General features: G+C 43.6%; 1 protein-coding gene across 1 annotated transcript in view; it reads left to right on the forward strand.

The window, feature by feature from the left end:
* kiaa1109 (KIAA1109 ortholog) overlaps nucleotides 1–22,878 on the forward strand; it is a 47,326-nt gene extending 24,448 nt beyond the window's left edge. The window contains exons 52-91 of the mRNA XM_072457556.1: nucleotides 3,153–3,203; nucleotides 3,629–3,835; nucleotides 3,942–4,177; nucleotides 4,286–4,530; nucleotides 4,605–4,710; nucleotides 4,789–4,886; nucleotides 4,968–5,156; nucleotides 5,232–5,400; nucleotides 5,479–5,690; nucleotides 5,858–5,941; nucleotides 6,708–6,906; nucleotides 8,490–8,553; nucleotides 8,692–8,914; nucleotides 9,092–9,268; nucleotides 9,676–9,806; nucleotides 9,890–10,013; nucleotides 10,084–10,196; nucleotides 10,275–10,365; nucleotides 10,568–10,627; nucleotides 11,663–11,919; nucleotides 11,995–12,210; nucleotides 12,447–12,624; nucleotides 12,708–12,897; nucleotides 13,143–13,304; nucleotides 13,403–13,536; nucleotides 13,619–13,829; nucleotides 14,017–14,217; nucleotides 14,293–14,469; nucleotides 14,600–14,737; nucleotides 14,972–15,208; nucleotides 15,642–15,795; nucleotides 17,027–17,184; nucleotides 18,002–18,191; nucleotides 18,275–18,492; nucleotides 19,127–19,378; nucleotides 19,604–19,807; nucleotides 19,893–20,087; nucleotides 20,569–20,703; nucleotides 21,297–21,462; nucleotides 21,936–22,878. Coding sequence (XP_072313657.1) covers nucleotides 3,153–3,203; nucleotides 3,629–3,835; nucleotides 3,942–4,177; nucleotides 4,286–4,530; nucleotides 4,605–4,710; nucleotides 4,789–4,886; nucleotides 4,968–5,156; nucleotides 5,232–5,400; nucleotides 5,479–5,690; nucleotides 5,858–5,941; nucleotides 6,708–6,906; nucleotides 8,490–8,553; nucleotides 8,692–8,914; nucleotides 9,092–9,268; nucleotides 9,676–9,806; nucleotides 9,890–10,013; nucleotides 10,084–10,196; nucleotides 10,275–10,365; nucleotides 10,568–10,627; nucleotides 11,663–11,919; nucleotides 11,995–12,210; nucleotides 12,447–12,624; nucleotides 12,708–12,897; nucleotides 13,143–13,304; nucleotides 13,403–13,536; nucleotides 13,619–13,829; nucleotides 14,017–14,217; nucleotides 14,293–14,469; nucleotides 14,600–14,737; nucleotides 14,972–15,208; nucleotides 15,642–15,795; nucleotides 17,027–17,184; nucleotides 18,002–18,191; nucleotides 18,275–18,492; nucleotides 19,127–19,378; nucleotides 19,604–19,807; nucleotides 19,893–20,087; nucleotides 20,569–20,703; nucleotides 21,297–21,462; nucleotides 21,936–22,155 — 6,772 coding nt within the window. The 3' untranslated portion in view covers nucleotides 22,156–22,878. The remainder of the gene's footprint in view (nucleotides 1–3,152; nucleotides 3,204–3,628; nucleotides 3,836–3,941; nucleotides 4,178–4,285; nucleotides 4,531–4,604; nucleotides 4,711–4,788; nucleotides 4,887–4,967; nucleotides 5,157–5,231; nucleotides 5,401–5,478; nucleotides 5,691–5,857; nucleotides 5,942–6,707; nucleotides 6,907–8,489; nucleotides 8,554–8,691; nucleotides 8,915–9,091; nucleotides 9,269–9,675; nucleotides 9,807–9,889; nucleotides 10,014–10,083; nucleotides 10,197–10,274; nucleotides 10,366–10,567; nucleotides 10,628–11,662; nucleotides 11,920–11,994; nucleotides 12,211–12,446; nucleotides 12,625–12,707; nucleotides 12,898–13,142; nucleotides 13,305–13,402; nucleotides 13,537–13,618; nucleotides 13,830–14,016; nucleotides 14,218–14,292; nucleotides 14,470–14,599; nucleotides 14,738–14,971; nucleotides 15,209–15,641; nucleotides 15,796–17,026; nucleotides 17,185–18,001; nucleotides 18,192–18,274; nucleotides 18,493–19,126; nucleotides 19,379–19,603; nucleotides 19,808–19,892; nucleotides 20,088–20,568; nucleotides 20,704–21,296; nucleotides 21,463–21,935) is intronic.
* The last annotated feature ends 727 nt before the right edge of the window (nucleotides 22,879–23,605 follow it).

Genomic DNA, 23,605 nt, shown 5'->3' on the forward strand with positions numbered 1-23,605 from the left:
TGATCGGTAAGAACGGCTTCCCCGATCTGAACCCGAGCGGTGTTCAGTTATTGGACTTCTGTGCTAGCCACGGATTGTCCATAACGAACACCATGTTCAAGCACAAGGGTGTTCATCAGTGCACATGGCACCAGGACACCCTAGGCCGGAGGTCAATGATCGACTTTGTTGTCGTGTCATCAGACCTCCGGCCGCGTGTCTTGGACACTCGGGTGAAGAGAGGGGCAGAGTTGTCAACCGATCACCACCTGGTGGTGAGTTGGATCCGCTGGCGGAGGAGGAAGCCGGACAGACTTGGCAGACCCAAGCGCATTGTGAGGGTCTGTTGGGAACGTCTAGTGGAGCCCTCTGTCAGTAGGGTATTCAACTCGCACCTCCGGGAGAGCTTCTCCCATGTCCCGGGGGAGGCTGGGGACATTGAGTCCGAGTGGACCATGTTCTCCGCCTCCATTGTTGATGCGGCTGCTCGGAGCTGTGGTCGCAAGGTCTCCGGTGCCTGTCGTGGCGGCAACCCCCGAACCCGGTGGTGGACACCGGAAGTAAGGGATGCCGTCAGACTAAAGAAGGAGGCCTATCAGGCCACTCTGGCTTGTAGGTCTCCGGAGGTCATCGACGGGTATCGGCAGGCCAAGCGAGCCGCGGCTCGTGCTGTCGCAGAGGCAAAAACCCGGGCCTGGGAGGAGTTCGGGGAGGCCATGGAGGAGGACTATCGGTCGGCACCAAAGAAATTCTGGCAAACCGTCCGGCGCCTCAGGAAGGGGAAGCAGTGTCTCACAAACACCGTTTACGGTGCGGGTGGAGGCCTGCTGACCTCGACTGGGGATGTCGTCGGACGGTGGAAGGAATACTTTGAGGATCTCCTTAATCCCTCAGTCACGTCTTCTGAAGAGGAAGTAGAGACCGGGGACTCGGAGGCTGGCTCATCCATCACCCAAGCTGAAGTCACTGAGGTTGTCCGCAAACTCCTCGGTGGCAGGGCTCCGGGGGTGGATGAGATCCGCCCTGAGTACCTAAAGTATCTGGATGTTGCAGAGACGTGTCAACCAAGACAGTCCTACAACATCGCGTGGCGTTCGGGGACCGTGCCTCTGGACTGGCAGACCGGGGTGGTGGTCCCTCTGTTCAAGAAGGGGGACCGGAGGGTGTGTTCCAACTACAGAGGGATCACACTCCTCAGCCTCCCGGGTAAGGTCTATTCCAAGGTACTGGAGAGGAGAATCCGACCGATAGTCGAACCTCGGATTCAGGAGGAGCAGAGTGGTTTTTGTCCCGGTCGTGGAACACTGGACCAGCTCTATACCCTCCATCGGGTGCTCGAGGGTTCATGGGAGTTTGCCCAACCAGTCCACATGTGCTTTGTGGATCTGGAGAAGGCTTTTGACCGTGTCCCTCGGGGTGTCCTTTGGGGGGTGCTCCGGGAGTACGGGGTCCGGGGCCCTTTGCTCAGGGCTGTCCGGTCCCTGTATGACCGGAGCAGGAGCTGTGTTCGCATTGCCGGCAGTAAGTCAGACCTGTTCCCAGTGCATGTTGGACTCCGCCAGGGCTGCCCTGTGTCACCGGTTCTGTTCATAATTTTTATGGACAGAATTTCTAGGCGCAGTCAGGGGTCGGAGGGGGTCCGGTTTGGGGACCACAGGATCTCATCTCTGCTGTTTGCAGACGATGTTGTCCTGATGGCTCCATCAAACCCGGACCTGCAACATGCACTGGGACGGTTTGCAGCCGAGTGTGAAGCGGCTGGGATGAGAATCAGCACCTCCAAATCCGAGGCCATGGTTCTCGACCGGAAAAAGGTGGCTTGCCCTCTCCAGGTGGGTGGGGTGTCCTTGCCCCAAGTGGAGGAGTTCAAGTATCTCGGGGTCTTGTTCACGAGTGAGGGAAGGATGGAGCGTGAGATTGACAGGCGGATCGGTGCAGCGGCTGCAGTGATGCAGTCGCTGCATCGGACCGTTGTGGTAAAGAGGGAGCTGAGCCGAAAGGCAAAGCTCTCTATTTACCGGTCGGTCTACGTTCCTACCCTCACCTATGGTCATGAGCTTTGGGTAGTGACCGAAAGAACAAGATCGCGGATACAAGCGGTCGAAATGAGTTTCCTCCGCCGGGTGGCTGGGCGCTCCCTTAGAGATAAGGTGAGGAGCTCGGCCACACGGGGGGAGCTCGGAGTAGAGCCGCTGCTCCTCCACGTCGAGAGGAGCCAGCTGAGGTGGCTCGGGCATCTGTTCCGGATGCCTCCTGGGCGCCTCCCTCGGGAGGTGTTTCAGGCATGTCCCACCGGGAAGAGGCCCCGGGGAAGACCCAGGACACGCTGGAGAGACTATGTCTCTCGGCTGGCCTGGGAACGCCTCGGGATCCCCCCGGAGGAGTTAGAGGAAGTGTCTGGGGAGAAGGAAGTCTGGGAGTCCCTGCTCAGACTGCTGCCCCCGCGACCCGGCCCCGGATAAAGCGGCAGAAGATGGATGGATGGATGGAGTTTGAAATAATATTTAGTTTTATGCACCTATTCTGGTTTGGCCAAAATGTGCCTACTACCTGAGTATAGAAGTCAGTTTCTTTTTACACTATGCTACTGTAGTGTAAACACTGTTTTGATTACTCTGCAAATGTAAACCAAATCCTCACATTACTGCCTTCACACTTTTTCCTATTTTGCCTTTGCAGAAGAAACAAAGTGAAGTGTTCGTCTCGAGTGTTTTTACTCTGCTAGACACAATTACAAAGCCTGTTCCAGCTTGGCAAGCAATTTCCCTAAAACAACAACCGTAATCATGTTACTAGCCCCGTAACAACCGTTATCATGTTACTGCATGCAGGAAAGGCTATGATTCTGTGTCTCGCTAAGCGTCAAAGTTAGATGTTCAAAACACTCTTACGCTTGAGGTTTTTTTCAGGACTCTCAAGGAATATGACTTTTTATGTTGATTGTAGAAAAATTCAGTCCAGATGATATAACTGATTTTTTCTACAATGCAATGCTCCTGGACAATGAGGGAGTACACCGACTTCTTATGATGATGTTTGGAGCCCCCGTTTGGCCAAATGTGAAATGTGCAAATGAGATTAAAATAGAGCCTTCCATTTTGGTATTTAGCACTTTCTCATGCTTCCCTCTTCTCTTCTTTTACTTTTTTGCTTCCTCTGCCTACTATGCGTAGACTGGAGGATTTTCCAACATCTCCCACCAGCACAGCTAAACAGGAGTTTCTGTATGTTATTAAACGTTAAGATTAGGCTTCATTTTCTGCCCTTATTGTATCATCGTTCATTACCACATCATTTGGAATCACTGTGTTTTTGTTTCAATACAATCGTCATTGTTGTTGGGTAAAGTCGCTTATTCAGATAAAATATCCGTATTGTGATATTTTCTGCCAGATATGTGATTATTGTACAGTTGATTACAAGTGCATACAGTATAATACACATCCTACCGGTCATATACAATGTACAAATATCACTCTCAAATCCATTGCCATGATCATTTATTCCTTGTCATATGGATGCATTCCTGAAGGTGCATGACATTTGAATGGTAAACGTTCTGTCAATCATTGTCGAAATGTCAGTGTGAAATTGGTGGATATTGTTTATACCATAATTTATTTAATATACTTTGTTTTTTATCTTTCAGAACGGTGGTGAAATGCAACATTGCCAAGTCTCAAGCTCTGTATAGTGCGCAGCGGGGACTGAAGACCAATAATACTGCTGTTTTCAAAGTGGGGGCAATCATGATCAATATCCCCCAGCACCCAGCTACTTTGCACAGCATGATGGTCCGCAGCTCCCACCAGCTTTCCAAACAAATCTCAGACCTCATACGCCAGCCTTCCAATGTGTATGTCTTTTACTATAAATAGTTGTCTTTTCTTTTAACTATATTACATTCCTGGAATATATCTAGATGGTTCTCCTCATAATATTCTCGTATTGTTTGTTTACAGTCAGCCGGCAAACCGGGAGGACACACCCACTCCACAGCCCTCAGACAAAGCATCCAGCATCAATCAGACCCCTGTAGAAGCCAATGAGTTTCCTCAACTTCCTGAGGGTCTGGAGAAGAAGCCAATTGTGCTTAAGTTCAGTGCCATGATGGATGGTATTACAATTGGAGCTGCACTGCTGCCATCACTGAAGGCAGAGTACAAGATGGGCCGCATGAAGAGCCACGGCATGACTGGTGAGTGTGTCTGCCACTAACTACAGAGGATTGATTCAAAATGTAGCGTTACTTGTCGATTCAAAATATTTTATATTATAATACATTGTTTTTTTTTCCACAATCAAGGGGCTCAAACTAGCTTCACTTTTGAGTTGCCAAACCACAAGCTCTGTTTCCAGTCAAAAGTGTCTCCTGTGGACTTGTCCACTATTCCACCATCAGCCAGTCTCACGCTGCCCCCTGTCACTATGTCTGGAGAGTACATCATGGAGGACCATGACACTCACTCAGACCATGGATGGGCTCCTGATGACTTTCCTACCAAGCAAGGAAACTATTTACAAGGAAATTACTTGCGCTGTGTGGCCGAGGTATGACAGCACATCACACTGTAACAAAAAAAGATTTTTGTAAAGAAGATAAACATGTGTGTTTTTATATGCAGATTGGCTCTTTTGAGCATAACCTGACCACAGACCTGCTCAACCACCTGGTTTTCCTGCAGAAAGTTTTCATGAAGGAAGTCAATGAGGTCATTCAGAAAGTTTCAGGTACATCGCAGTAGACTTAATATTTAATTTAGTGAAAGTCATTTATTTTGGATCATTGCATGTACTTTGTGCACATAGGAGGAGAACAACCCATTCCTTTGTGGAATGAGCATGACACCTCGACAGACGCAGATAAGCCAAAGATTCTACTTTATTCAGTTAGCCTCATGTTTAAGGTATCTATTAAAAGTTTATGTTATTTTTAAATGCCTATGAGTTATTGTAATAAGAGTTTTGTCCTTGTTTTGGTTTTATAGGGAATTCAAATGACAGCCACTACTCCATCTATGCGGGCTGTGCGCTTTGAGACTGGATTAATTGAACTCGAGCTGTCCAACCGAATCCAGTGCAAAGCCCAACCCGGCGGCAGCAGCAGTTATCTGAAGCTCTTTGGCAAATGTCAAGTCGACCTAAACCTAGCTCTGGGACAGATTGTCAGGCACCAGGTACAATAAAATGAAATTATATTATTATTTGACCTTTTATATTTCAAGAGTTTCATCATTTTTGTTCTTGCCCAGGTGTATGAAGAAGCAGGGTCAGACTTCCATCAGGTGGCATACTTCAAAACTCGCATTGGTCTGAGAAATGCTCTGCAGGAGGAGATCAGTGGCTCCTCAGACAAAGAAGCTGTCCTCATCACGCTCAACAGACCAATAGTTTTCGCTCAGCCAGTGGCTTTTGACAGAGGTTCTGATGCTCATTCCAGACAACATTTGTTTTCTCATTTCGGCACTTAATCTAATTTTGCAGCATTCTGTGTTATAGCTGTGCTGTTCTGGTTGAATTATAAGGCTGCATATGACAACTGGAATGAGCAGCGCTTGGCTCTTAACAAGGACATCCACATGGCCACCAAAGAAGTAGTGGACAAACTGCCCGGGATTCAGCAGACCTCCGCCCAGGCCTTTAGCACCCTCTTCCTGCAACTGACTGTCAATGATCTGGGAATTTGTCTGCCCATCACCAGCTCCTCTCAAGTGAGTACTGCTGTTTTCCTCATGTAGTATTTATGTGACTTTTTAGCTTTATTCATCCATGCTGCATTTTGTTTGTTTGGGACGAATCTCATCACAAACATCCTGTAGGAGTTTTTCTAAATGTGTATATAAATAAGATCAGTTGTTATGTGACATGTATTCCATAGAGAGGACAAGTGCCAGTTACGGAGGCCAACAGCTCTGAAGCTGGGACAAGCACATCAGTAGGCCGTGAAAAATATGCACGAAAAGTAACCAATGGTTTATTACATCTTCTGTGGCTTGTTGTGGGGAAATGGCTAGCTTTGAGTATTACATTCTATACTAGTGACTGTATCACTAGTGCAATAGTGCAAAACATCCTTCCATCCCTCTGGCATTACAACATAACAACTATGATTTAACATGTTGTATGGGCTTGGGCTGTCTAAATAAGTGGTTATGCCAGTTTCTGGATCTAATCAATAATCATAATAATATTGGTGCCAATATTTGTATAATCGACTGCTGTGACTTGTGTGGTTGACTTTATTCTGCTCTAATGACTCAATGGTGAATACAAATATACTATAAGCATTATATTTCCTAGTGAACATTCAGAATTACATTGAATTGGAGCCATCTTAAAGCAATAAAATAAGATCATCACTGTATTTGATCAAATTAAACAAATTTCTGAAAATATTTACTGTGCAAAAAGCTTTCCTCTTGTGGACCTTCAAATATTCTGAAAAAATCCCGCACACTGTCTTCCTTGCAAAGTGAATTTTGATTTACTATGAAGGCCTAGTTGCAGAAACGGTGCCTCTCCACCTGTAAATAAAAATTTTGCTTGCAAGTTTATTTCCGTATATTAACCGTTAGGCACATCTTTTCCTACGCACCTGCTGTAGAACTTGATGTGCGAAGCACCGTCTTCATATACATTTTTTGGAACTTCAAATATTCCCATTAAGTCCTTAAAAGCCAGCGAGCGCATTTCTTTTCCCATGTCACTGTATTCCTGATATTTCCCAGGCCAACCACAGCATAGACTTCGACACTGGCTCAGCTCTGGTCCTGACCATAGAGAGCACACTGATCACTGCCTGCTCCTCTGAGTCTCTGGTGAGCAAAGGCCACTTCAAAAACTTCTGCATTCGCTTTGCTGAGGGCTTTGAGACCTCCTGGGATGACTGGAAGCCTGAGCTGCGAGCAGACTTGGTCATGAATGCATGTGAGTATACAATGCACAAACATACAGTGGCTTGCAATAGTATTTGTACCCCTGGAACATTTCCACATTTTGTAACTTCTCGACCACAAACGTAAATAAATTGTATTGTTTTTTTTGTGAAAGAGCAAAACAAAGTGGCACTAACATGTTTTGTGACGTGTTTTCCAGATTGGAAAAAATATATATATAAACTTAGAAATGCAGCGTTCAAAAGTTCAAAATCATGTGTTGTGGATTTTCTGTAAAAAACATGAAGTAATAAAAAGGTTTATGTTCTTGCCCACAGCTAAAACATGTCCCAAAAAAAAGGGGACCGTTGTGGACAAGAACATTAACCCTTTTAGTTGAAATCTATAGTCGCCCGAGTCAATTCTTAGTGGAACCAACTTCCTCTACAATTACAGCTGTCTTTTGGGGTTTGTCTCTACCAGCTTTGCACACCTGAAGACTGACATTTTTGTCCATTCTTCTTTGCAAAACCGCTGAAGCTCAGATCTGGCCACAGATTCTCATTTGGATTTAGGTCTAAACTTTGACTGAGCCGTTCTTATACATGAATATGTTTTAGTTTGAAACCATTCCATTGCAGCTCTGGCTTTATATTTAGGGCCGTTGTCCGGCTGAAGGTGAACCTCTGCAACAGTCTCAAGTCTTTTTCAGCCAACAGGTCCAAGATTACCCTGCATCTGCCTCGATCCATATTCTCTTAAACTCTGAGCAGCTTCCCTGTCCCTGCTGAAGAAAAACGGCCTGTTTTATTTTTTGGACAAAAAAATAAATTTTGGTCTGATCAGACCAGCGCACTTTCTTTCACATTCACATGTTTGCTGTGCCCCCCAAATGGCTTCTGCAAACGGAACATCTTATGGCTGTTTTTAAACAATGGCTTGTCTTTCTACTCCTCCATAAAGGCCAGATTTGTAAAGTACATGACCAGTAGTTACCATGGGCCTCTCAGCTGCATTTCTGATCAGTGCTCTTCTTGTTCGACCTGTAAGTTTTGGTGGACGGCCATGTCTTGGTAGGTTTATAGTTGTTCCATTGTTCCGGATGATGGATTGAACAGTGCTCTTTGAGATGTTCAAAGCTTTTTATAACCTGACCCTGCTTTAAGCTTCTCCACAACCTTTCCCCTGACCTCTGGTGTGCTCCTTGGACTTGATGATGCTGTTTCCTCCCCAACATTCTCTTAAACTTCTGTCGCCTTCACAGAACAGCTGCATTTATGCTGAGATTAGATTACACACAGGTGAACTCATTAGGTCAACATTCACTCTTTCAGCAATCATCAGGCAACTTCTGACAGCAACTGGTTACACACACTGCACATTTCAGCTTTTAGTGTAAATCATGCAATATTTTCTTTCCACTTCACACTTGTGTGCCACTTTGCGTTCACAAAAATGGCACTACAATTTCTTTAAGTTTGTTGGTTGTGACGCGACAAAATGTGGAGAAATTACAGGGACACAAACACTTTTTCCAGCCACTGTAAGATGGACGACCCATGGGAACCTTTGAAGGCTAGAGAACTGAGCTTGAGTGGACGTTGAATCACTTCTAAATCTTGTTTCTGTCTACAGGTGTTGTTCCTGATGGCACATATGAAGTCTGTTCCAGAACTACTGGACAACCTTCTGCTGGCAAGTTTTTATTTATCTGCTATTCTATAAAATATTAATGACACCCTAAAGCTGCACCATAAGCACAAAACTTTCACAGTCACTTTCCAGTGATTCTCTTCTGCTTCTCCCCTTTTGTACGTGTTTTTTTCTAAACAGAGAGCAGCAGCGCAGGTACTTGGACATTGAACGTTCTGTGGAAAATGTGTGGCATTGACGTTCACATGGACCCCAACATTGGCAAGCGGCTCAATGCTCTTGGCAACACTCTGACCTCACTGACTGGTGAAGAGGATATCGACGACATCGGCGACCTCAATTCAGTAAATATGGCCGACCTCTCTGATGAGGATGAAGCTGACTCCATGTCGCCCACCATACATATGGTACACCCAACTCTAAATTCAACTCTAGTTTTTAATAGCTCTTATTTAGTAATTGTGGTTAGATATAAAAGGCTGTGTCAGCAATACAATGTACGATCTCACCTGGCTCAGTTAGGAAAAGATTCAATGGTAAAGTTGTTGAACTGTTGCACCCCCTCCATGTTCCTGTTATTGCAGAGCCCTGAGAGCCCATACAGTCCTCGGTTGACCCTAAGGAAGCGTCTGGTAAACCACATTCTGGGCCTGAGCCCCAGACCACAGAGTGTGTCTGTCCCTGCTGACTACTTAAATTGTGCCTCGCCTCGTCCAGGCGCGGGCATGGCTAGGTCCCAAAGACCTCTCTCCTGGGCCTGTGTATGTAGCCCCACAGTGTAACTCTTCTCTGGGCTGACCAAATCATCCGTTTCATTGGTGGCAGTGCTGCCTTCTAAAATGCTGAACAATGCTGTTCCAAATCATAGCATGCTTAATCAGAAGGATAATGAATGGTATTGCTGAGCATTTGCTGCCTTCATTGAGCTCAATGGCAGGTCAAATAGAATATACTGGTGTTGCACAGTCCCTTCGGAAAAGGTTGCCTTATTCTTTTACTTTCGATTGAAGTGGTGGTGGTGGTTCACTGTTTTGAGATCTATTCTTTCTGGTGTGTGGATTCTTCCCAAATAAATGTGGAAAATGAAAAACAGATTAAAGGCAAATGTGGGAATGACTGACTAAAATACCTTTTGGGTTTTGAGCCTAACATGTGTCCAACCCCGCAGGAGAGCGTGGATCCCAGGCGGCAGATGATAATGGGGAACCAAGTCATTGATGCCAGAGGGAGGAAGATCACCAAAAGAGTGGTGGACATTCGAGAACTGAATGAACAGGCCAAAGTTATTGATGATCTCAAGTAATACTTCTCAAGATTTATATTTGTTCTTTTTTAAGAAGTGAATTCGTCTTGCTCTCTTTAACCTTATCAACACATTTCAGAAAACTGGGGGCCAGTGAAGGTACTATTAACCAGGAAATTCAGCGCTATCAGCAGCTGGAGTCAGTGGCTGTTAATGACATCAGGAGAGATGTCCGAAAGAAACTGCGTCGCTCAAGCATGAGGGTACAATATCTTGTATTTACTATATGCATCATGACATCGTTCTCTTATCCTTCTATTGTTACTGTGCCAGGCGGCCTCCCTAAAGGATAAATGGGGTCTTGGCTACAAACCCAGCTACAACAGGTCCAAAAGTATCTCAGCAGCAGCAGGAAGACCACCCCTGAAGAGAATGGACAGACAAAGGTATGCTACATTTCTACTGCCCTGGTGGCTCAGTACAGTTCACGTGGTGGTTCATGTGATGTATCATTGTGACTACAGTTCCAGGATAGGAGATGTGGAGGACTTTGCTGATGTAAGGATCGATGTGGCTTCCCCTGGACCTCGGGTCACCTTCAACATCCAAGACCCGGTAAAAACAAAACTAACAGAAATAAATGGTTCTTGTTTTTAAAAAGCAACAATGATATTTATTCTTATACATTTATTTTGTATTTTTTATTCTATAGAAAACACAAATCAGTTATTTTGAACATATTTGTAGTTTGTTTTTTTAAATAAAATAAATATAGTAAATGGACACCTTAATCACATTCATTTTTGTTTAATTTAAGTCTAATAATCAGGCATCGGATTCTACACACGCACCTGTCAGTCCAGGAGAAATATTTAAGGTATTTCATATGAAAATCCAACTTACAAAATCACACGTCTAACCAACACCTGCTAATGTGTGTTCTCTCTTCTTAATAAGATATGCAAACTCAAATCAGGATGACAAATGCTTCCTATAAGAACATTCAGAGCACAGTATTCAATATCAGATTTTTATGTTAATGCCTCAGTTTCAGAGTCGTCTAAGTACTGTATATACAACTGAATAGCTCTTGTCTCTGAGTTTTTTTTTATATCCAGACATTATTAAATTACTATAAATTACAGTAAAAGTCATACTGTTGAATCCTCCTCATTTAGTTATAAAGTCGCACATTTTCATCCTGACTTGAAAAGCATAGTCACTGCAGATTTCTTAAAGCTTTTGGTGTGCCTTAAAAACTATTGGGTATTAGCATATCTAAATATATACTAACTTTAAATCAACTTACAAAATCATTAAAACTGCTCCATGTGTAAATGTAAAACATCAGCATCTCACCTCTGATTGTTAAGAAAAGATACATTTAAATTTGTAATGCAATCAGTTCTAATCCAAACATTGATTTCAAGGAGTGAAAAGATTCACTTACCAATATTTAAATATTAAAATGTTGCCGTCTATCTGCTCTTCTGCTTGCTTGGTTTGGAGGCTTTTTGGAGTCAACCATTGAATTTAAATCATATTTTTTTTCCTGCCACAGTAGCACACCAGTTATGATCAGATTAGAACAGTTTCTGGTATTTTATCTACAGTTGTAGGTACGGTTTGTAAAATTGTTCATACATTGTGGAAAGCCCTACTGCCATGCTCTGTTTTGGGAATATTTTGATACTTCTGCTGGTCTCTGCATCATATTTTGGGTATTTTACATTCTCATCTTGTTGCATTCTGTCTTTCATCGCCAGAAAATGCATGAATTTTCAGTTTGTTTGAAAGTGTTGGTGAACTGCATAAAAATCAACCTTTGGAATTCATTTCTGTTTATTGCACTTGAGGCAAAGCATCTTTTTTATTTGTTGTCCTGGCCCTGACTCTGTGTTCCTCTGTGAAGTTCCCTGAGGAGGCAGAGGCGGACCTGTTGTCAGTCACCATCGACAATCCATCACATTCACCTCATCTCCATCCTCCATCTCCATACACTGAGATGCAGCACTCGGTGTTCAGGGCTCCGGGCACTCCTGCTGTCTTTTCACCCACAATTCCTTTCCAGCACGATGACTCCCGACGCGATGACCTCTCCACTTCTTCCTCCGAGGACTCTGAAAAAGAGGATGACTTTGATAGATTACCCAGCTATCGAAGGCCTTAGTAAGTTCAGTGTTTACTTCATTTACGATTATAGACACCAGCATCAATACATCTTTCTCCTCTTTCCGTCTACAGCCAAACCTCACACAGAAAGCCGTCAGGTTTCGCCAGTGTTAGTCAGCTGTTTTCCGATCGCTGGCCAGGCACGCCTACCAATCGCAGCTTCAGTGGCACCGCGACTGAGCGCAACATAGACTTTGAGCTGGACGTGCGCGTGGAGATTGACAGCGGGAAGTGTGTTCTCCACCCTACTACTCCACAGACGGAGCACGAGGACGTCTCCTTGAGGAGGTGTGATGAAAAGAGCTTTCACACTCTGAGAAATAACTCAGCCTTATTGAAGTCTGACTGACATCTCCCGCTGATTCCCGTAGGGGTAGAAATGCCTCTGAGCCAAATTATACCTCAAATAATGAAATCCTTTTGAGGGATCTCTCGGTTAAAAACCTCCTTTTAAAATCTGTTAACCTTGTTTATCCTGTGACATTTCCAACGTGCCCTGAAATGAACCATTTGTGCTGTTACAGAAGCTGTGAGCGTAGTCTTAAAAGTTTGGACCAAGATTCTCCTCCTAAGAAGAAACTGCAGCCAACGTACACCTCCACCACTCATCTCTTAGCTGGAAAGAAAAACCCTTCCTCTCTACAGACCAAATCAAACGACTTGGAGACCACAGTTTTTTACATTCCAGGAGTAGACGTTAAGGTTAGCTCTTCAGTCTCTTATTATACAGTACATATTTAAGTATATGTTGTACACTGATTTGTTTTTTTACTATAATTTCACAGTTGCACTACAACTCCAAGACGATGAAGACCGAGTCGCCCAATGCCTCGCGTGGATCCTCTCTCCCTCGCACGCTCTCCAAAGAATCAAAATTGTTTGGTATGAATGATAATGACCATTCCAACCCTCCCAATGCTGTCCAAAGCAAGACTAACTCGCTCCTACATCCCCCGCCCCCACCTATTCCATCAGGTACTATGCTCTCCTCATTATTGCATGCCCTAATCTTGGACAGTCACGTGCACGAGACTTCAAATTCCCAAAATCACAACCCCATTAAATGCATGTTATTGCAACTACAGGGCATTTTGATCAATGGGCTCATGCATATTGATGGGCATCGCACCGGGAGATACAACACAAAATTACAAAAGATTCATTCGAAACAACTGTACATCTAGACTCTTTGATTAACAAACTTATTTGTGTTTTCAAAGCCAAAGGTAAGGGAAGTGGAGGGGTGAAGACAGCCAAGTTGTACGCCTGGGTGGCGCTACAAACTCTACCAGAGGAAATGGTGATCAGCCCGTGTTTGCTTGACTTCCTAGAAAAGGCCTTAGAGACTATTCCCATCACTCCTGTGGATAGAAACTATGCAGGTTCGACACACCATACATGATACATAGATAGACAGTACTGTGGATGCTGTATGCTTTAAAATATGAATGACTGCTGGGTTGTTTACCTTCAACAATAGCGTCTCAGGAGGATGACGTGGCTCAGTTTGATGCTGTGGACACCTTGGAAGAATCCACTACTTCTCTTGTTTCCTCGTCTACATCAGCCGCCTACTCTTTCCCTGTGGATGTGGTAGTTTATGTCAGAGTCCAGGTAACACACTCGCTACTGTTATGACATTCTGCAGTCAAATGTTATGCCTAAGGTTATTACAATGCCTGTCTTTGTTCCACAGCCCTCACAAATTCGATTTAGCTGCCTGCCCATGTCCAGAGTGGAGTGCATGCTCAAACTGCCATCTTTAGATCTGGTCTTCTCTTCAAACCGTGGAGAACTAGAGCTTCCATCTGGAGCACACCCGACAGAGGGAGCCCACCCTCCCTCCTCCACCCCTCCCTCCTCCACCCCCCCTGGACAGCATGTACCAAAGATACCCCCCAGCAAAGGTGGGCAAAATGTCTATAGTTCTATTCTTGCAGAATACAGAATTCTGTTTTACTGTGCAGGATCATATTGTTTAGACATTAGCATTTCTATTACATCCAGATTCTTGAGTTGTTACATAGTGGAGTATCTAATGTGTCTCAAATAACAAGTATCACGTCTGTTTCATCCCCCCTTTCTCCTACGCAGCGTCTCCTCAGCTGGGAAGCCCTCTGGGCAGGAACCGCCACAGCAGCAGCCAGTCCGACCTCACTGGCCCCCCCAGTAACTCCTCAGGCCTCAGCTTCACCGCCTGCATGTCTGACTTCTCCCTGTACGTCTTCCACCCCTACGGTGCTGGGAAACAGAAATCTGCTGTCACAGGGTTGCCTCCAGGCCCCGGACCCCTCGGTATGGAACAGAGAAATAAATTTTGTAATACACTGGTTCACAAGTATCTGATAATGCTGTAATTTGGGCTTACAGGCACGGTGGATGAGGAGCCCTCTTCAGTCACTGGAAGAAAAGACTCCTTGAGCATCAATCTGGAGTTTGTCAAAGTCAGTTTATCCAGGATGAGGCGCACCGGGGGCCCCGTGCTGATCGAGAGCTTCATCCCAGTCAAGGGGGGCAAGATAGACACTACTCTCATCAATATTTCAGGTACTTTCAGGCTCCAATTCTAAGAGTGACATTTGTTGCGACAGGGGTTCTTTGACATGAACATCTTAAAAAGCTCATTAAATGTTGAAAAGGTGAACCTGACATCGTGTTACTTCCTTCTGTATTCTAGCAGTGTGCGACATCGGCTCTGCTTCCTTCAAATACGACATGCGGCGGCTGAGCGAGATTCTGGCCTTTCCAAAAGCCTGGTATCGCAGAAGTATTGCCAGGCGTCTATTTTTAGGGGACCAGACTATAAACCTGCCAGGTGACCTGTTTTTGTATTAACCTTGATTTGTTTTGTGTTACACAAATATCACACTCCACAAAAACAGCCGCTCTTGTCTCTTTCCATCGTCCGGCCTCAGTCTCAGTGGAATTGTCCTGTGTTCATTTTTAATATCTCATCATGTTGGCGCTCCTTGAGCCAACATGATCCCTTTCTGTTGTGTGTTGACATTTCAGAGGCTGTCCTTTTACTTACATCTCTATTCTGCTCCAGCCTCTGGCCCCGCGACCCCTGACTCGGCTGAAACGCATCATTTGTCACCTGAGTCCAGTCGGAAGGCTTACTGGAGAACGTGGGATGGCAGCAGCGGGGCGCAGCATGGGCATCAGTCCCCAAATGTGTTTTCGGAGCATTCCACTGGAAGTAACATGTCTCCTTCCCTCAGTCATCTCAAGTCACCAGGGCCCGGACGGACGAGGAGTGTGTCCGACTCCTCTGCACCAAGGAGAGGTAGGAACATAACTGCTTTGAAGGCTCTTTTGTTTTTACAAACAACATGGAAATGAATAGTTAAGAACAAAAAAAAATACAATTTTATTTTTGATATTCATTTCTGATCAATTTAGCTTTCACACTGTATGACACCAAACATGGCCATGTTTGAATGATCAAAAACTAAGTATTTTACCAGAAAGGTGATTTATCTTCTCACATCCTAAAATCATTCCAGCTCCTCTGGTCTGTGACTGACAGAAGTAATTGGCTGTTTAATAAAAACAACATTTCTTGTCACAGCAGGATGTTTTTGCATAAGTTTTAATCATCTAAAATTATTATTGTAGAAATAAAGTGCTAAAGTACTAAATTAACAGACAGGGTAACAGGTTGTAATTGGATATAAAAAGCATCTTTCTTAACCATATTTTTAATGTGTTGTTTTCAGATTCAGTGTCAAAAACGTCGACACCATCCTTCGTCAAAAACGGAAAGGTCACCGGGCCACAGGGGTCACCATGGGAAACTCTTGTGGTGTTTGCCATCAACTTGAAGCAGCTCACTGTGCAAATGAACATGAGCAATGTCATGGGCAACAACACGTAAGGACACATTAAAATAGTTAATAGTTAGTTTTCTTCTCGGCGTAATGTAATGTTTTGATAAAATGTCTCCCTTTATAATCAGGTTTTTAAGTCCAGCTGGAGTTAATCACTGTTCTTTGTTTACTTTCATTACAATAAGAAGTTATTGCAGATTTTTCCGCTAGGGTGACTTTTTTCTAATCCTTATTATTTTACCATCAGTTCTAATCAGATTTCCGACCCTCAAAGGCCTCGTATCGCCCCCCACAGTCCACTCCATTCATCTGTTATAATGACTGCTTATGCAGGTGACTACAGAAATTACAGCGACGTACAACTTCTATCCCTCCATTTAAGGTGGCTTTGCAAAAAATCTGCTGAATCATTGACAAACGGGGAGCTTTCATAACAAAGTTTTATGAGCGCTGGGTCCAAGAAAGTCAGAAAGGAATTGTGTGGGCGCATCTTCTCAGTTGTTTACAGCAAGTACCTACAACACTGATGCCTGCTGTTTAAATAATGAAACAATTTGGAATATTTATAAGGGGGAAATGCATTTTGCTTGGTATTTCTGATACATTGTTTACAGCTCTATTCCTTCTTATTTGCACCATATAATCTTGCACCATGAAGTAAAGAGACGTATTATGCAAAATCAATTTTAATCAGTTTTATCACTGTGTTTTCTCATCATTAGTTTACACAAAGTTGTATTTTGAAGTAGGATTCGTGCATGTTTGAGTGATCATGTGTTATCCTTCATCTGAGTCTCGAGATAAAATTCCTGTTTTCACTTACCCCCCAACCCCGCCCACAACCCTATACTTAGTTATACTGAGTGTCACATGTAGGATTTTAAAATGTCACCATCTGCAGCCAATGGACCTGTTTCTATTGCTAAACTGTTTTGGATCAATAATGTGGTTTGCAATGAAAACAATTTAAAATTATTATTTACTTACTAATAATTGTGTACTGTATTTGGATTTCTGATGTGCAAGTATACCTCTAGTTTATAACAGGAAAACATGTTTTGTTACAGTTCCAAATGCAGCACACTAACAGGTGCATTCTGTTTTTGCAGCAAATCCAAGTCGAGCTGTCAATCACTTCTTTGGCCAAGTTTTATTTTTCACTTCAGTTAGCCGTGTTTACGCCGGCACAAGTCCTTGCGAGAGTCATTTATGTTTCATAGAAAGCGCTGTTCCATTATTCAGGGCCCTTTCATTGTGCGTTTTGGCCCCTGCAGCTGGACGACCAGTGGACTGAAGAGCCAGGGCCGTTTGTCCGTGGGAAGTAACCGGGACCGCGAGATCAGCATGAGCGTCGGCCTCGGACGATCCAAGCTGGACTCCAAGGGCGGAGTGGTGGGTGGCAACATCGACGTCAACACTCTGGAGATGGTTTGTAAGTGAACACAACTCGAGTACATGTTGTTTTTCGAATCTTGTTAGCCGCTCGGACTTCTCCTCACATGAGCCACATTTCTCACTCACACGCAAACACATCCAAGGTTGTGGTGTTTTCAGTTGGCCAAGAAGGACAAGTGAAACAATGCGATATGTTTTGGTTGTATTTTGGTGAAACTTGGCATGAGCAATTCAGGGGGGGAAATAAGAACTTTGTGTAATAATTAATTTCATTTTGCATTCATTTTACAGTGTTTCCCATAGATTCTGCTGGGACTGTGGTGGAAAAGGCGAACCCATTTCTATTTCATACAAATGCTGGATTATAAATGTCACTTATTTCCTCTATTCAATCTTTAAACATACATTTTTGACCTGTGTAGTATCTTTTAATACATCAAGCCAAACGTATTATTCGTCAGACTAGTTGATTGTTTAGTTTGTTTTAGACTATGGGGGACACAAGTAGACATTAGAATTGAAGTAGAATTATACTCTCTAACAGTTGTAAAAGGTTGGTAAAGGAATGATTGAGCGGAATTATTTTTTACTCTAAGCAAGGGCAAGTGTAGCTCAAGGGAGATAAATAGTTTGCACAAGGACGGTGAATGTACCTCATTCTGTATTCTACTCAATCTCCGAGTATTTTAAGGTGTTTATTTGAATGTGTTTGAGATTTGTTGCTTGCAATACATTTCACGTACACAAAGAAGTGATAAGTGGTTATGTCTGCTAGTTAAAGCCAAATTTTGATATCTGTTTTTGTGTGTGTTTATTACTTCAGTGCAACTAAAAGCGTTTTTTTTTTTCCGTAGCTCACATCTCTGAACACCCAAACCAGCAGCCAAGCCATAAAATCCAGATCACCATGGGGTCGACTGAGGCGCGAGTGGATTATATGGGCACCAGCATTCTAATGGGTGTTTTCAGCAACGCCGATTTACAACTGCAGGACGAATGGAAGGTCAACCTCTGCACCGTGGACACCAGCATTTCGGAGAAAAGGTGTGAAATTTGAATATAGATGTGCGCTTGAAAGTGTCGGATTACTGTACGTCCGCTCATCTTGCTCCCTTCGCTTCTTCCAGTGAGATTTTCATCCACGGAGACCTGCACTGGGACATTTTCCAGGTGATCATTTCACGCTCCACCACTCCGGACCTCATCAAGATTGGCATGAAGCTGCAGGAGTTTTTCACTCAGCAGTTTGACACCAGCAAACGGGCTCTGTCCACCTGGGGCCCCGGACCGTACCTGCCTCCAAAAACCCCCGTCATCAACAATGAGAAAGGCACCGCCGAGCTCTGTAAGCATGCTTTACCTGCTAATGCTTTGGACAGAACTGTAGCATCAGCAAGTGCGCCTTGGAGACTGTAGCGTAAATGAGCAGGGATAAGTTACAGTTTTGTCTAGTAAGTAATAACGCCTATAGAATAAAGTTGGATAAAAATGGCAGCTCGAAACGCTAAAGGTGTTAGTTCAAAGCGAAGTGCACACTGGTTAGATACATAGAGTATATAATATTAAATCAGGTCGTCATTTAGTCATTTAATCGGTTGACAAAAATGTGTGTTATTAGACTCCTTAGTTTTCGTTTGATTATGAGGATTTATTAGGAACAACAGCGAAAAGGAAAACACATGGAATGAGCTTTTCTTTTACAAATAAATACCGTTTCCCGAATCCACTTTTCTGCATAAACAGTAAAATATTTTGCAACTGTAGTGTTCTGAGTGCAGTTTGGATCAGGTACATAGAGATTTTGCCGCGCCCCCTTTTTAGTCGACTAATTGTAATCTTTAGTCGGCTACAGCCCTATATTAAATCACAGAGGAGTAATTATTGTCACTAGATTCCTTGAAAAACAATTTCTTTACTGCTCAGTTGAAGCTGATTTCTCTGTGTGATTTTTGCTCTCTGTCTCATTTTGTGCGCCACAGATCTGGATGCGGCTCACCACCGCCACTGGCCCGAGGTGCTCAAGGTGATTGCGGGCTGCCACATTTCGCTGTTCCAGATGCCCCTGCCCGAGGACGCGGTCCAGCTCGGGGGGTCCATGAGTCTCCACGGCAACCACATGACCCTGGCCTGCTTCCACGGACCCAATTTCCGCTCTAAATCCTGGGCTCTGTTCCACCTGGAGGAGCCCAACATCACTTTCTGGACTGAGGCGCAGAAGTTCTGGGAGGATGGTGAGAGGAGGAACAGCTATAAATGTGCAGAATAAACTTTTCTTTGTTTTTGTTTCGTTATAATTCTTCCATGAGTGGTGCGTGTAGATAAATAACCACGAAACAACCTTCAGCGCATGTTGTGCTGTATTTGATTTGAAGCATTTCAGACATTCTTAAGTGTAGACATACAGTATTTTTTTATTTTCAACTTCAAATGACCAATGTCAATCTTTTTACCTCCAGGTTCTAAAGATGATTCTAGCTACATAGTTCAAACACTGGATTTCCACCTCGGTCACAACACTATGGTCACAAAACCCTGTGGAGCACTTGAAAGCCCGATGGCTACAATCACCAAAATCACCAGACTACGGCACGAAAACCCACCACACGGCGTCGCCACTGTGAAAGAATGGTTCAACTACGTCACTGCCATGAGGAATGAAGGTAAAAGACCTACATAAGACATTTGAGTTAGTTTAAAATGACTTTGGGAACAGTGCATAGTCTTAAGTGTAAGCTTCTCTTGCAGAGTTAAACCTGTTAAGGAACGTAGAGGCCAACAATCAGGAGAACGGAGCCACCGCCAAAAGCTCCAGTCTTCTGAGCAGCTTCCGTGGCTCCTCCAGCTACAACCACGAGACAGAGACCATCTTTGCTCTTCCCAGAATGCAACTGGACTTCAAATCGATACATTTGCAGGACCCAGAGGAGCCAACTTTAGCAGGTACAAGAATAAGTCACACATTTCAGAAAGAACAATGAATCATGCCGTTATATATACGGGACGAAACAGGTTTGAACCAGCTGTACATCCCGAACGGGTCCTGACTAGAACCAGTTTGTGCTCAAGTGTTAAACCTTTAGTCCTGAAGTGTTAGTGCCATATGAACCATCTCGGACTCAGGACCTCAGGGGCCGGACTCCTGCTGGTGCCAGAGTCGTCTTCCTGAGGTCGCAAGTCTAGGCTTAAAACAATTCTGGGGAAATGTTATCAACATTTTACTCTTTAAAGATTTTAATGTGATTGTTTATGCTTTATTTTTGCATTGTGATTTTAATGTATGTGTGAATGTCTGTAAAGGACTTTTTGTACAAATTGTTCTCTACAACAACAAAAAAACCTGATTGACTGATTGATAATCCTGAACACCAGTCAAAGTGTGCATTCTATAGTCAATTACACCCTGGTTTCTTCTCTTTCCCAGATGCCAACAGCAAGCCCAAAGTGGAGTGCAGCGTGGTGACAGAATTCACCGATCACATTTGTGTCACGATGGACGCTGAGCTCATCATGTTCCTCCACGACCTGGTCTCCGCTTACCTCAAGGAGAAAGAAAAAGGTTGCAAAAGTCTTTCTTGAAGCTCAATCCCAGTATTTTAGCTCAGCACAACAGCAGGTCTATTAATAAAACAGCATCTTTGAGGGAATTGCGGTAGTGGTAATGCTTTTTATAGGATTGTACTTGGCAACAAACCCGGGCACATCTATACGACATCTATGCCATTAAAGTTGTTTGTTACTCTGCAAGTATTGGCAGCAGAATTTGAATGCCTTTGCTCTATGTTACAAAAAGATACTTCTGCAGTCAGTCATGCAACCCACTGTTTTACATGACAAATAAAAGCACTTGTTTCTATTGATTTTATTTATTTAGTTTTTCTAGCTGAAGAGAATAGAAAGGAGTGAACCTGTTGAGCTTTTCATCTGTGTTTTTATTATTTCTGATTAATTAAGCTGTGGACTGAATGCAAATGGATTTATAGTTTCAAGGTGACAGCTCTCAAGGCAAATACTCATTGTACTTCTCAGTTGGGAGCTGCTGCTTTTATTTTCAACACTTGTTTTGTCGAGTTTAAATGAAAACATCAATTCACCGAAGCGTGGAAAAAACAAAAACCTCATTGTTTTTCTTCTTGGGTCTTATTTGTTTAGCGCTTTTTGCCCCGCGGATGTTTGCAACGCGGCCCGGACAGAAGAGCCCGACTGCCCTCCATGACGAGAGCTCCTCAGATAAAGACAAGGACGACAGCTCCAACTACACCACCGTGGACTGGAGAGAGTTCATGTGCAACACATGGCACCTGGAGCCCACGCTCAGGTGAGCTGCACGGACGCACCAGCGTTTATGTGACAGAGTCACAACACGTCAAAGGCTGGAGCTGCCAAGTGTGGAAATGAACACAGAAGTTTCTTACAACAACATTTCTCGGGCAAACTTTAGAGCACAATATGTTATTTTAAACTAATGCAATGCTTAGGGATTTTTCATGTATTTGCTTCTCCCTAGATGCTTGATGCAACTTTAGTTTTTTTGACAGCCAATATATTATCAAATATGGGAAAGATGTTCAGACTTTTCTGGTTTAACTTAAATGGTTAATTTGAACTCTGGATCTAATCCATAATGTTGCTGATAACAAATGTTGAGAAAGAATGTTTCTAAAGGCAGAATATGAATTCATTACTCTACTGACAGAAGTATATTGCTCTCTCTACATACCTGAATTGTAGCGTGCTTTCTTGCCACATGCAGTGGTGGTTCTGCTCTCACTCACATCTCTCTTGTTGCAGACTCATTTCCTGGACAGGGCGCAAAATTGACCCGGTTGGTGTGGACTACATTCTACAGAAGCTGGGCTTTCATCATGCTAGGACTACTATTCCCAAGTGGCTACAGAGAGGAGTGATGGATCCTCTGGACAAGGTGCTGTCTGTGCTCATCAAGAAGCTGGGCACAGCTCTGCAGGACGAGAGGGAGAAGAAAGGTCAGCGAGACAAGGAGGAGCACTAGCATAACCACTGCACTGGAATGTTCTCAAACAGTCACACACTGGACCTCCCGGAGCCACTTAGTGAGGAAAGTAAGGATTCCAACACCCTGCGATTTTGTAAGTTTTCCCACTTATGGAGGGCTCTGAAATGTTTGCAGGATGTTCAAACATTTACTTTCCTCACTGTGAGGACAATATTAATCATGTGAATTTTAACTTGGTTCATTATGGGGCATGCCACTACAGCTCTGACTGAACATTTTGCACCTACTGTATGTTTTTGTGTATATTTGGAACAAAGTAGCAGATGGTAGTATTATTTCACTGCTTTAATGGTGAGACCCACCTCTTGTAAATGACCTTAATGAATTGCTCAAGGCTTGCGACTATTTCATCCGAGATGATTTTTAAACCATTGCCTTTTCTTTGTTTCCCATGGAACACATGCTTAGATGTGTGTTATGTACTGTATAGTGTAGGTTTAGCCTATTTAAGAATACTTTGATTATGTTACAATGAAAGATGTTCTGGAAGCACATCATCCAAATGAGGATGCCGTGACGACCTGTAATCATTATTTAAATCCGGTTCTTTATTTAAGGGTAGGTGAAGTGCAATGTTAACATGTATGTATGTATTTAAAAGCTTGGCGTGACAAGCTTATGTTTGTCTTTTTTAATCTAAACAGTAGAACCAGTGTACATATTGTAATTTCCTAACTCAATAAAAATACCATTTGATTTTACGTGCTTTTGAAGTGTGTTGTCGAATGAATGAATGAATGAATTACTCTGTGTTTTATCACATCTTGTTTGAAAAACGGCTTAAAAAACATTCATTCTTGAAACATCAGTTCGCTTCTGTTGTGCTCTTTAGGCCCTTAATGAGCTGGAGCATAAGCCTACATGAAGCCTTTAGTAATTCATAACCGCTTCCAGCGGCCTGCTCTCATGTATGTCGACCCATCTCATAATAACCCTGCTGTGTTCACCGTGGGGTACAGAATATAATGTAGTCGGGCTGAGAGAAGCCATCCACTGCTCTGTTTCCACTGCACAGTTGTTTTTTTGCATTTTTGATGGGGCTGGAGTGCGAGGAGGACTGGAGCTCCGGTTAACTCTGTGATGCCTGCCGACAGATCACAGCACTTCTAGCCTCAGGAATCCCTCCACCGTCTGAGAACAAAGTTTCAGCTCCTGCGTGGCTGGTCTGCACATTATTTTGAATGTTACTCTAATGTAAAACTCCCTTTGAACTTGATTTGGATATTGTTGTGTCTTTTGTCAATGTTTCATGGCCAGTAGGGGGAGTCAAAAGTCAGACGACCAGCTCAATCCTCCTCCTCCCTGTTGGTGCTGTCCAACACTAAATTATGAACTACAAACATGAAGAAAAAAATGAGGATGAGTAAGTCTATATAAGCCCACAGAGGAATTGTTTGAGATTGTATTACTTCGCATGGTAAAGAGA

Source organism: Eucyclogobius newberryi, unplaced genomic scaffold, assembly GCF_026437365.1.
Source record: "Eucyclogobius newberryi isolate DKJ021-1_F unplaced genomic scaffold, fEucNew1.0.hap1 SCAF_21, whole genome shotgun sequence".
NCBI classification, from domain to species: Eukaryota; Metazoa; Chordata; class Actinopteri; order Gobiiformes; family Gobiidae; genus Eucyclogobius; species Eucyclogobius newberryi.